At 38.3% G+C, this 12,312-nt stretch overlaps 1 protein-coding gene across 1 annotated transcript; it reads left to right on the top strand.

Moving 5' to 3' along the window:
* Positions 1-1,110: 1,110 nt before the first annotated feature.
* On the top strand, positions 1,111-11,919 carry REXO2 (RNA exonuclease 2). Its single transcript, XM_045839311.1, has 7 exons — positions 1,111-1,307; positions 2,289-2,372; positions 5,499-5,576; positions 6,155-6,266; positions 7,583-7,691; positions 9,079-9,132; positions 11,484-11,919. The coding sequence occupies exons 1-7, from the start codon at positions 1,161-1,163 to the stop codon at positions 11,611-11,613; spliced, it is 714 nt and encodes a 237-aa protein (XP_045695267.1). The 5' UTR covers positions 1,111-1,160; the 3' UTR covers positions 11,614-11,919.
* The last annotated feature ends 393 nt before the right edge of the window (positions 11,920-12,312 follow it).

The raw sequence follows: 12,312 nt of genomic DNA on the forward strand, positions 1-12,312 counted from the left end.
TTTTCTTATAAAGTGGCTACAAATAACACCCTATAATAAAACAATGCGAGTCAAAAGATAATGCAGTTAAAATATACACACATCCCGCATAATAAAGTCTTTATACTGTATGTACATAATCTGTGCACACAATTTGATGACTCTTCAAATAGAATTTCTCTGCACCTGGGCTGGTGGTGGGTTGGGTAGAACAAAGGAGTTGAAGGTGAAATGCTGTACATCACATTACTCGTACAGGCTGATTAGGCAACAAAGTTTCTCTCACAAAACCAGCTCACCAGGCTCTGTAATAAGTGGCGAAACCACTTTCAGAAAATATACATAGAAGATATAATGCCAGGCTGAAACTGATGCTTGTGACAAACTTGCACTGTACACAAATTTGCTACTGAGTAACCAAGATTTAAGAGACTTGAAAGGTCCTGTTGGTGGCCATCTTTACTTGTGAGAATGATGAATTAAAGGTAGTTTCATCAAAACCAAAGCAGGTTACAGAAAGGGAAGAGCTATTTTTACTTCACTTTAAGTTATATTGCTGCCTGGATTCGTTATACAAGGACCAGATTTGACTTTGAGAACTTCTGAGGGTGGACTAGCAGTCATTACCACTGATACCCAGCTGCTGAACTGAAACAGACAACATCCCTATGCAGGAAATGATGATAACACTTTGCCATAAAGAAAGGGACTTCAGCACTAATAGGCACTGGAGAGGCAGATAAGTAAAGAGTGGTGGTGGTGGTGGTGCGGCGGGGTACACAAAAGCAAAATATACATTAAAAAAAAAAACAAGATAGATAACCAGGTATTTTTCGACCAAAGTAAGGAAGTTCTTAACAGCTACGAGATTTACAACTAATTCAAACTCAGGCAACGACTCACGACACGAAAAAACTTAGTTCTGAAAAACAAGCGCGTCCAATAACATCAGAAAACACGTGGCGGGGTGGAGAAATCGGTGTCAATAACAGGCGAGACTGTAAGTCCCATCATCCCATTCGGCAGTTAAACCGGGTTGCTTAGGGCGAATCGGCGCACTGAATGCTGGGACTTGTGGTTTTTGTTCCTGCGCCTCCCTGTGGGTTTGCGACGTTTAGCGACTATCGCGCGTGCGCCAGTGCCTGCTGAGAGGTTGGGGCTGTGGCTGCTCGTGCCGGGTGATGCTAGGCGGCTCCCTCCGCTGCAGGCTGTTGGGAGGTGTGGGTGGCAGTCGCGGGTATTTCGGGGCGCGAGGTGTCTGTGAAGGTGGCGCAGCCATGGCGGCAGGGGAGAGCATGGCCCAGCGTATGGTCTGGGTGGATCTGGAGGTGAGTGAGGCCGGGGTGGAGCGGGTGGAGATCCGGGGTGGCGAGTGAGTTTTCGCGCGTGGGACCGAGTATCTAAGTCTGGCAAGAGCGAGTGGTGTCTGCGTCTCAGATGTGGCGGGTGACTGCTTCCCGGGTGTGGGCGGCATGGGGAGAGTCAGGGGGCAGATGTCCTGCGGGTTTGGGTACTGTGCTGGACTCTAGGGTTTCTTTTCAAAAGGGAGGAGTCGTCCATATGGCTGCGTTCCCCCAGCTCCGCCTAGACGGGGATCTTTCTAGCTCTGTGTCTCCTTTGAGCTTAGGGTCACAGGGATGGGCGGGAGGGGACAAAGTCTCCGCTAGACCCCCTACCCCGGCATACAGGACCCTAGGTTGTTGGAGCTAGACCGGACTCCGGAAATGACTCAGCCTTATCCGTCCTGTCACAAACCAGGAAACTGAGTCCCAGAAAGAGAATTCAGCTCACTCAAGGCAATGCTGTTAGTAAGGATCTGAATTGGGATTAGATCCCAGTTGTGTTCCCTTTAGGTTTCCCATACTCATGCCAAGGGCTCCCCTTTTCTTGAAGCCTCAGTTTTCTCACATACGAAGTGAAGGTTATAACAGTACTTTCTACATTTGCTTGTGTTGAAGGTCAAGTGGTGTAATCAATATGGAAACTTTGTAAACTCTGTAGAGATGTAGCGATGTTAGTTATCTAACTCTTTCAAAACTGAATGCTGTCAGCACTTGATTTTGCTTATTCAGCATCTGTCCTAGAGTAGGACCAGGGTGCCTGACATATAGCAAGGTTTTGGTAAATGTTTATTGAATAAATGAATAATGTTTAGTGCCTTGAGGGCTTGCGCAAGGAGCATTATTGTCTCTTCTGTCTTGGCTGTGGGATATGAATTTACCCTGCTTGAGGGAATTCCTATTAAGTAAATTTGAGGAAAATAGGCTAAAAAGATATGTGTGTTATATATTTATTTATTTTTATTACAGATGACAGGATTGGACATTGAGAAGGACCAGATTATTGAGATGGCCTGTCTGATAACTGACTCTGATCTCAACATTTTGGCTGAAGTATGTGATGCCCTGTAATATACCCATACTGTTTAGAGCGTATTGGAAATCTAAAGATTGCTTTTCTCTACCTCTTTATTTAAAAAATAAGATGAAGATACAAAGTATTGTGCTAGGTCATGCATGATAGTGTTGGTACTACAACCAAAGTAATTCATTTCAGACTAGTTATTTTTCAATAAGTGATGCCAAAAATTACAGAAACATAAATGTTGTCATTTACTGAGCACTTACTGTGTGCCAGGCACAGCTCTAAGAGCATTAATATACTCACTCTTAATCTAACCATGACTGTAAGGTAGTTATTGTTTGTTATAATCATTTTAAAAAGGAGGACATATTGGCACAGAGATGTTGGGTGATTTGCCTATGGTCACTTGACTAGTTATTGCAGGAGCCAGGAGTTTAACCCTGGCAATCTGAGTAAAGTGCCCCTAACCAGTAAGACAACCAGCTATATAGTTTCATCAAGATTGGTGAACTCATGCCATAGTTGACATCTTTCTATCATAACCTTGACCTTAACTTGACATCTTTCTATCATAACCTTGACTTTAACTCCTTTTTTCCAAGTTTTGCTTTTTCAGCTAGGACATGTGATTCTTCTGGAATTGTATTAAGATTTTAGAAAATGTGTTGATTCAGAATCATAAAATAAAATATTCTCTTGTTGATATTGGGCCTGATTAAAGTTTTAATATGTTACTTCTTTTTTAAAGACATAACTTTTTAAAAAGATTTTATTTATTTATTTTTAGAGAGGAAGGGAGGGAGAAAGAGAGAGAGAGAGAGAGAAACATCAATGTGTGGTTGCTGGGGGCCGTGGCCTGCAATCCAGGCATGTGCCCTGACTGGGAATCGAACCTGCGATGCTTTGGTTCGCAGCCCGAGCTCAATCCACTGAGCTACACCAGCCAGGGCCCTAATATGTTACTTTTAACTGAGACATTAAACATAACAAATAAAACACACCTCCTGGAACATTTAATAAGTATGTGACAACATCTGATTGGTAGAGGGTGAAATCCCTGGCCTTGAGTAACTCTCAGATTGTCAGCAGTATTTAGAGGTCCAGAGGCAGTGGGAAACTAGGGTAGGAACACAGTAGATATGTTTGGGGGAAAGACAGATCTGTTAAATAAGTTCCCAGAGGGTAGGATTGATGTGTTACTGGCACTGTATGAATTTCATAAATCTATAGTTAAGACTTACTCTCCTGGGTAGGTAAAAGGGAGAAGGGCATTTATAGATGAATCACTTTTTTCATGGAGCACCAGGCATATGTCCTGGAGTACCTCCTGGTATATCAGCTGGAGGAGAGCCATTAGACTTCATTTCTCTCATCACAGCAACTAGCTTTTTAAAAATTTTAAGTAAGTAAATTTATTTATATAAACAAAGCTGTGAGTTTTAGGTTTGTTTTATTCTGTCACTTGGCATTTAATAGGGGTGAATAGTGAAGAGAAGTGTTTGTATTTTACCAGCCCTACTTACCCTTGGCTGAAGAAGAGTTTTTTCCTTTAGACTGTTGATATAATGGTGAAATAGTGAGAGTTTAATGGACCAGTTAGTTGATATGTACCCTGGAGGAAATTTGGGTCTGTACTCACCAGCTGCAGATGAGTGCGGCATTTGTAAATAGACTCAGTCAGATGAGGATAAGGATGTTAAAAAAATGCTTAGAGGTTGTTGGCACTTATGTGTCAGTTCTGTGGAAAATAAGTTTCATTTTTGTATATGAGTCTGAGGGAAAGTGTTTTATGCTGGTAGAAGAACAAATATCCTACTCTGAAAATGTTTCTGTGCGTGGCTTGCTGGGATCTAGAATAAGTTATATAGCCTTAGATTGACAGTAGTTAACTTTTTCCATCATCGTTCGCTAGAACTGTTTTTTACAATATGAAGTTTTGGCTTTTTAAAAAATTCGTGAGCAGAGCAAATTTTTTGGTAATAGCAATCTTCTTTATGCAGATTGTTTGTTTTCTTGTTTGGTTTAAACTCCTTGTTATAGGATGTTAGGCATATTTTAGTCAAATTTTAGCCATTCCTTTTCAGTGATTGCAAACAATTTTTACCACCTTAATAGGTGATAGGATTAATAATCCTTAGATAATTACTATTACTAATCCTTAGTAATAGCCTTAGATTTATAGTATTTTTTTTTCTGGAGAGTTCAAAGAACTCTGTATCTGTAATTTCTTTTATCCTAACATCCCTTTGGGGGTAGGGGGCAGTTTATTATCTCCATTGTAGAGAAGGAGAAACTTAAGGCCAAGGTAACTTGCTTCAATGCTGCAAATTGGGCTTCTGTTACTGCTGGGACTCTATCCAAGACACTCACAGTTGAATGGTTCTATTAAATGGAGCTGAGAATTTGAAGGCCACTTTTACTTTTCATTTGTCACCAGTTACCTTTTAAAATTTTTAATATGACAATATGGTTAAAATTAACCAGTATAACTTTATCCAAAACATAGATGTAGTAAGTTATTGGTTTCTCACCCTGTTGTTCTGCCCCATAATACTCACAAAGGTTATGTGTTTTCTTGGTATTTTGTATGCATATATAAATGTATGTATTTTTTTAAAACAAATGTAAGTGAAATCATGCATGTATACCATGTTCTACAATTTGCTTTTTTCACTAGGCAGTGTAGATACTTCAAAATGAACTTAGAATCAGGGATTGGGAAGTTTTTCTAAAAAAGACCAAATATTAAATATTTTAGGATTAGAGTGTCGTATAACTCTGTTACATGTTTGTTTTATGACTCTTTACGAATGTAAAAATCACTCTTAGCTTGCTGGCAACAAAGTAGAAAAGGCCGCAGGCTGGGTTATAGTTTGTTGGCCCTTGACAGATGCCTATTTCTTCTCTTAATGAGCATTTCAGTTTTCAGTTGTGTGTGTGTATAATAAAAATTTTTGCGCGTGTTCATTTATTCTTTTTTGCCGTTATAAACAGTGCTAGAATAAATGAGGAACACTTTCAGAGTTAAAAATGTGCCCTCATCTCTTCCTTTCTCTGGTATATATATTTAATCTTTAAAGCAGCTTAAACTTTACCTCAGAAACAAAGGTTATCCCTGTTGCTTCTGGATGACTAATGGCTTTTCCCATCCACAGGGTCCTAACCTGATAATAAAACAGCCAGATGAGTTACTGGACAGCATGTCAGATTGGTGTAAGGAGCATCATGGGAAGGTAACATTACCAAATAGCAGGATTCCTGCCCTGAGGCTTAGTAAGACACCCAAATCCTGTACCGTTGTTGAATGGTATTTTACAAAGAGTTAAGGGACGACTGCTTGGCCAGCCTGGGAAAGTGATTTTTTGTTTACTTTTCGTCTTTGGGACCTCTCAAGATCATCGTCCCTTGATGTCTTCTTTTTCCCTCTTCTACATTCAGTCTGTTGAGACCACATTGTGGATTGTCAAGTATTGCTCAAATCAGTCTTTTGGATAAGGTCAGATAGACATCAGAGAAGAGGGAATGCTGCTCTCCTGGTAATAGTTGTTTCTTCCCAGAGATTATATCCTGTGACTTTAAGTACCACCTTTTTGGCTGGAAATACTATTAACAATCAGAAACATAGCTTATTTAATTTGTATTCTTAAGGAAAAAACAATCTGCAAAGATGGTAGTTTCAGTTTGAACTTGGGCTCTATAAATGGTCTATTTATGGTTACATTTGCTTATTTTAGAAGTGCGGTTTACTTCTGATGCCTTTGAAAACTGACTTCATGTGTTTCTGGTGGGGGCTGGGGATTCTTTCTTGCAGTCTGGTCTAACCAAAGCAGTGAAGGAGAGTACAATGACATTGCAGCAGGCAGAATACGAGTTTCTATCCTTTGTACGACAGCAAACTCCTCCAGGGCTCTGTCCACTTGCAGGTAAAATCCAGTCCTTTGTGTACCTTGTAGATAGTCTTCCATTGTAATGATTCAAGAGACTGCAGTTCCAAAAAGATCAGCCAAGACCTTCATGTTTTCTACTTACCTTGATTTGGATTATACATAAAACTTACGTGTGTGATTACGTGTCCTTGTATAACTTATACATGAATGTTGGGGAAATGCCCTAAACCTGACATGAGATCTGGAGTGCTCATACTAACTCAATAAAAATTTTTCTCCTTTTTATTATGGAGCATTTTTAAATGTACAGAAAAGTTGGATTTAGTAATTGTTAACCTTGTACCATGTTTGGTTTTGTAAATTGATATAGTACCTAACATTTCTTTATTGGACGTTTAAAATTAAATTGCAGGCACCATGGCACTTTATTCCTGATTACCTCATCAAGCATTTCCTGAGCGTAAGGATCTTTTTTTATGGTACCACAGTGTCATTGTCACATTTAAGATAATTAAAAATAATTCAGTGACATCAGCTGATATCCGATCTACATCCAAAATATCTCCTTGTTTTTGAACCAGGATTTAATCAAGGCTCATACATTTCATTTGGTTATTATGTCTTTATTCTTTTAATCTAAAGTGTCCATCTGTGTTTTTTATTGCATGTGACGTCTTTTTAAAGACTGCAAGCCAGTTCCTTTAAGCTTTTGAAAGCATAGCCTTGTCAGGGAAGTTAATGTTCTGTGGAGATCTGTTTGTGTTTGTATATGTAAATTGATATAGTAACTAACATTTTCCTTAAACATTCATAAAAAAGGTTTGACATTAAGTACTAGAGCATAGAATGTATACATTTTTCCCTTCACCAATGTAGCTGGTATCTATCTTACAGTTCTCATTAAAAATTTAGTGTTTTTAATATAAACTACTGTATGTAAACATGAATATGGGTATGATTTATTAAAATTGGAAGGATAATAAAGGTTTACCAACTTACGTGATTCATTAAAAGTTAAATTTTTAGTGTTAGTGGTGAGTGTTTTGTGACATTGGGAGAAAATTCGCACATCTAATTGATATAAAAAAGTAACAGATTTGTGCATTATTTTAACTATATGGAATGATAGATTTATCCTTTTGTCCAGAGAGAGATCATTTACAAATTTATATACGACTGAATACTCAGAATCTGCACATGGAACCAGATCAGATGCCCTCAAATCTGAGATGCTTTTAAGACTTGTTTGAATTAAAACAATTATCTCCATTTTAAATACAGTTTATGAATTTTTATATCCTGTTGCATACTACTAGAAATATACAGATGTGGTATACTTTATGTCTTTCTAGGAAATTCAGTTCATGCAGATAAGAAGTTTCTGGACAAATATATGCCCCAGTTCATGAAACATCTTCATTATAGAATAATTGATGTGAGCACTGTTAAGGAACTGTGCAGGTAAGGGCTCTATTTAGGAACCATTGTCTCTTTTAGTATGTTTTAACTGAGAATTTGTGTAAAGTGATTGAATAGAGCTGTAGAACTGGGAGTGCAAAATGGGTGTATAACTTCTTCATCCCATACCCACTTGGACAGGACCTTACTTTATTCTGGACTGGTGAGAATTGGAAACTGGTGAGAAATCTTCCATATCAGTTTCATTAGTCAGAAAATATATTGAACACTCATTCTGTGCCACATATAGGCCTATGTCCTGGGAACATACAGATGAAAAGCCCTTAAGTAGCTTAAAATTTAATGGGTTGACTGATGCATAAAAAACACACCCTAAAAATATACAGTTGATGACTTCTGTAATAGCAATGTGTGTGTAGAATATTGAAGGCTCAAGGGAAGGAGCAGCTAACTGCTGGAGTGGGGGCAATGGGAACACTTCATATAGGAAATAGTTTTTAAGTTGACGTTTAAAGAAGAGTGGAAGTTTTCCAGGTATTTATGTGAGGAGAGAGCATTCTAGAGAATGGGAAGAGGTGTAAAGATAGGGAGCAGGAAGATACGGATAAAACATATTCAGGGAATTACAAAGAGTTCATTAATGCTGGAGGGCAAAGCATGGGGTTGGTAAAAGTGGGGGATGAGGCCCAGTTAGGAAGGGCTTGTCTGCCATGTTAGGAGGTTGAAGTTTCACTTGTAAGGGGTGGAGTTTCTTCGGAAAGTTTAAATAGAAGAATGAGTGATGTTACTAGATCATACTGATTACAAGGTGGCAAGAAAAGAGGTAGGGAGATAAGAAAGGATAATCTTGTATCATCTTGGAGAGGGAAGAATGAGCTAGGGAAATGGAACTTGGGTGGTAGAGAGGGTATGGGATAAAGTATTTGAGAAAGTCATTTGGCTGGCATTTAGTGCTTGAATGGGGGAGTGGGGAAAAGGAAGAGATACAAAGTGATTCTAGTGTTTCTAGGTTGGGCAGGTAGGTTGATGATGGAACTGTTCAAAGATAAAAAGGAAAGCAAGAGAAAGAGCAGACTGGTAGATTGGGGAAGGGAGGTATTGAGCAGGATGGGGATATGATTTTTGTATGGTGTAATTAGAAGTAGCTGATGGATTTTTAAGTGTTGTCTCCAGCAGTCAGTTGGGTATCCATGACAGAAGCTCAGGAGAGAGCTGGGTTGGAGTTAACAGGAATCTTACGCACTGATGAGCTTACCCAAAGAAAATATTTAAGAATGAAGAGAGGACAGGGTGGAAGATAGAGGCCCAAGCAAAGAGGCAACTTGGTAGTCACAACCCAAGTGCCTTTTTTAGTTAATAGGCTGCTTACAAAATTATTCAGTGTATTTGAGACATTTGCCTTTGAGAGTTCCATTTTTGCTGTGTATAGACGCTGGTACCCAGAAGAATATGAATTTGCACCAAAGAAGGCTGCTTCTCACAGGTGAGTTTGGGTTCTTCCAGTGCTTGGCAATCTGACACGCCAGATTCCTGACTGCCTGAAACCATGTCTCTTTACCGCTCTTTTTCCTTGGGGGAAAAATAAAGGACAACTAGCATAAAAATAACTTTCTTTTACTAAGACTATCAGAAATTCTGGTCAGGATTCTAGCATTAGGGTCTTATGTCTCGATTGCAGTTTTAAAATTTCTAGATAACTTAGTAGGTATGTGTAACTGTCTAATTACTAGGTAACTGTCATTTCCTAGTAATGAGCAGTATTAATTTTCTTCCCAGCAATAATATCAACTCTTAGCCATTTAAAATAAGAACCCTTTGTGTACAGTTGTATATATAGTTAATCTAACTTGGACACTTTTTAGTTTTTTCAGATTTTTTTTTGTTTTAAACTTTAGGAACAAGTATACAAGGAATTTAATGTATTTAGTGTCCTATATTACTTTTTGATTTTCGTTGTCTTTCAGGAGGAATGTAAACTTGATGGGGGATTTAGCAGACAGCTTCTAAGGGCAGCATTTGGTTCATCCATTTACTGCACTCGTACTATGTGCCAGGAACAGTTTTAGGCAAATATAGAAAGACCATGTCCCTGCTCTAAAGAGTCTGGCATTCTTAGGTTTTTTTAAAATTGGACTTGTGTGCCCTGACTGGTATGGCTCAGTGGGTTGGGCATCTGCGGACTGAAGGGTCACTGGTTTGATTCCTGGTTGGGGCACATGCTTGGGTTGCGGGCCAGGTCCCTGGTTGGGGGGTATGCGAGAGGCAACAGATGGATGTTTCTTATGCACATTGATGTTTCTTTCCCTCTCTTCTTCCCTTCCCCTCTCTCTAAAAAAAAAAGTTAAATAGGACTTGCATGGACTATAGCACAGTAATACATGACTAGGATATCTTATCTGAAATAATCAGGACTTGATGTGTTGTTGCATTTAGAATTTTTCAGATTTTAGAAAAAGAATAGAGTACTTGTAGTGATTATTATGAATACCCTTAACAAAGTCTGATGAAGCACCCCATAATCAAAAACATTGATATTTTGCTCTGTCAGGGTGGCTAAGTTGGTTGGAACATTGTCCCATACACCAAAAGGTTGACAGTTCGATTCCTGGTCAGGCACATGCCTAGGTTGCAGGTTTGATCCCCAATCAGGGTGCGTACAGGAGGCAACTGATCGATGTTTCTCTCTCTTTCCCCCTTCCTCTCTCTCTAAAATCAATAAGTATGTCCTCAGGTAAGGATTAAAAACAAAACAAAACAAAAAAAAATTGACGTTCCTACAGTGAAATGTATGGCTATTCACTCTGAATGTTATTACGAATGACTATATATAGGCTCAAATCAAAATTGGTCAGGTTTTACACATTATGGGTTATAAAAGCACTTAAGGTTTTCAGATTTTTTTTTGGACTTCAGTATTATGAATAAGATGTGTGTACTTTGATTTAGCCAGAGGCTGTATTTTGGGTAGTTTCAACTCTACCATGTACCTAGACATGGGAAGAAAGCAAAATTGTTGCTTTAACCACGGAATAACTGTTGAAAAACTCTTACACTGAAGTTTGTGCAGTTTATTCTCTAGAAGAAACCCTTGGCCCACCATTCAGAGCTTACTGATTTACTCGTACACTGTTCTAATAATCTTGGTTACCTGAATTCTAAGACTAACAGCCTGTTGCAGGAGGAGAAAGGCTGTTAGGTGGAGGCAGGCTGCCACTGTTTATAGCACAGATTGTGGTGAGAGAGGAGCTAGACCCTCCTTCATGGTTAGGCATTGTCTGAAAATTGGTATTTATTGTGAAGACTGAGGTATGAGTTACATTCCAGTATATCAGTACATTTTGTGCAGAGATGTCATTAAGTATTGGCAGTATTTTGCAGGCTGTGTTCCATGAGCTGTTTGTTTTTCCATAGACGTGGTTAAGTTTTAGAAATACTCAGTGTATAGTACAGCCTTCTCTTGGGAATTCACAATACACATTAGTATATTAAATGCTCACAAGGAACTTCAAAAAAATGTTTAATCCAGTTTTTCTTAAACTTATTTGACTCTGAAATTCTTTTTTTTTTTTTCTTCTGTGGAACACATCACCAACTTATAGAACTGTTTTGGGAAGCTTTAATCTGTTATATAGTAGAAAAATTTTATTTATCAAACATTTTTTTAAAAGTTCTTAAACTTGCTTTACTGAAATGTTCCAGTTCTTGATGTCAGATAGTGGCATTTACATTAGTACCTATTGTTCTTAAGTTATTTATGAAAAATTATGCTTTGTAAAGTGATTATTGTCTCCTGTTCTGGGGCACTTCAATTCAGTATAGTATGTTTGCTTGTAGGGCACTTGACGACATTAGTGAAAGCATCAAAGAACTTCAGTTTTACCGAAATAACATCTTCAAGAAAAAAACAGATGAAAAGAAGAGGAAAATTATGGAAAATGGGGAAAATGAGAAGACTGTGAGTTGATGATGCCCGTTGTGCTGCCACCACTTAGTTCTCTGGAAGTATCTTCTGGTGGTTTTTTTTTTTTTTTTGTTCACACTGATTGCTTGGCAGAGCACCTTCTTTCAGTTAATTTGCATCTCCAGATTATTCAAGCAGACTGCACCTGAAATATCATTTGTCTCCTAACATGCTGTTTTCATTTATGACACAGCGGCTCGTTTGTAAGTACCAGGTCATGTCCATCCCTTGGTACAAATCCACATTTGCTTTTAGACCATCTTTTGTTTTTTTTTTTAAATAATAAAGCTAGTTCTATTGAAATGCAAACTTTTTTGTACCATCTATTCTTTAGCAGTTTATTTATTGCAAAATGATGGCTTTTTAGAACTATTATGGTTAATGTTTAAATTCTCAAAATGCCATCAGGAATGGATTAAGTTTCTTATGTGAAACAGGAAGAGAACTTGTTCTACTTTGCTTTACAAGTCAGGAACAACTTGAGATTAGATTCAGAGGAGCAAATTTGGGTTCATTGTTGTAGTTATCAAATTAACAGAGACTTGGAATAGCTACTCTTCATTACATTCAAGAAATTCAAGTAAGCCATCCAACTGAGTTTCTGTAGGTAATAACTAAGGTTTATTGAGTAGACACCTGCAGGACTGTCACTGTGCTAGGTATATAGAACTTAAATGGGTGGCTGCAGTTCTCATGGTCAGT

This window comes from Phyllostomus hastatus, unplaced genomic scaffold (genome assembly GCF_019186645.2).
Source record: "Phyllostomus hastatus isolate PE091 unplaced genomic scaffold, TTU_PhHast_1.1 phas_contig_113, whole genome shotgun sequence".
NCBI classification, from domain to species: domain Eukaryota; kingdom Metazoa; phylum Chordata; class Mammalia; order Chiroptera; family Phyllostomidae; genus Phyllostomus; species Phyllostomus hastatus.

Coding starts and splice junctions, on each gene's coding strand:
- REXO2 (XM_045839311.1), top strand. CDS start 1,161: ATGCTAGGCGGCTCCCTCCGCTGCAGGCTGTTGGGAGGTGTGGGTGGC. Junction 5,577..6,154: donor GTAAGGAGCATCATGGGAAG/GTAACATTACCA, acceptor TCTTTCTTGCAG/TCTGGTCTAACCAAAGCAGT. Junction 9,133..11,483: donor AAGAAGGCTGCTTCTCACAG/GTGAGTTTGGGT, acceptor GTTTGCTTGTAG/GGCACTTGACGACATTAGTG.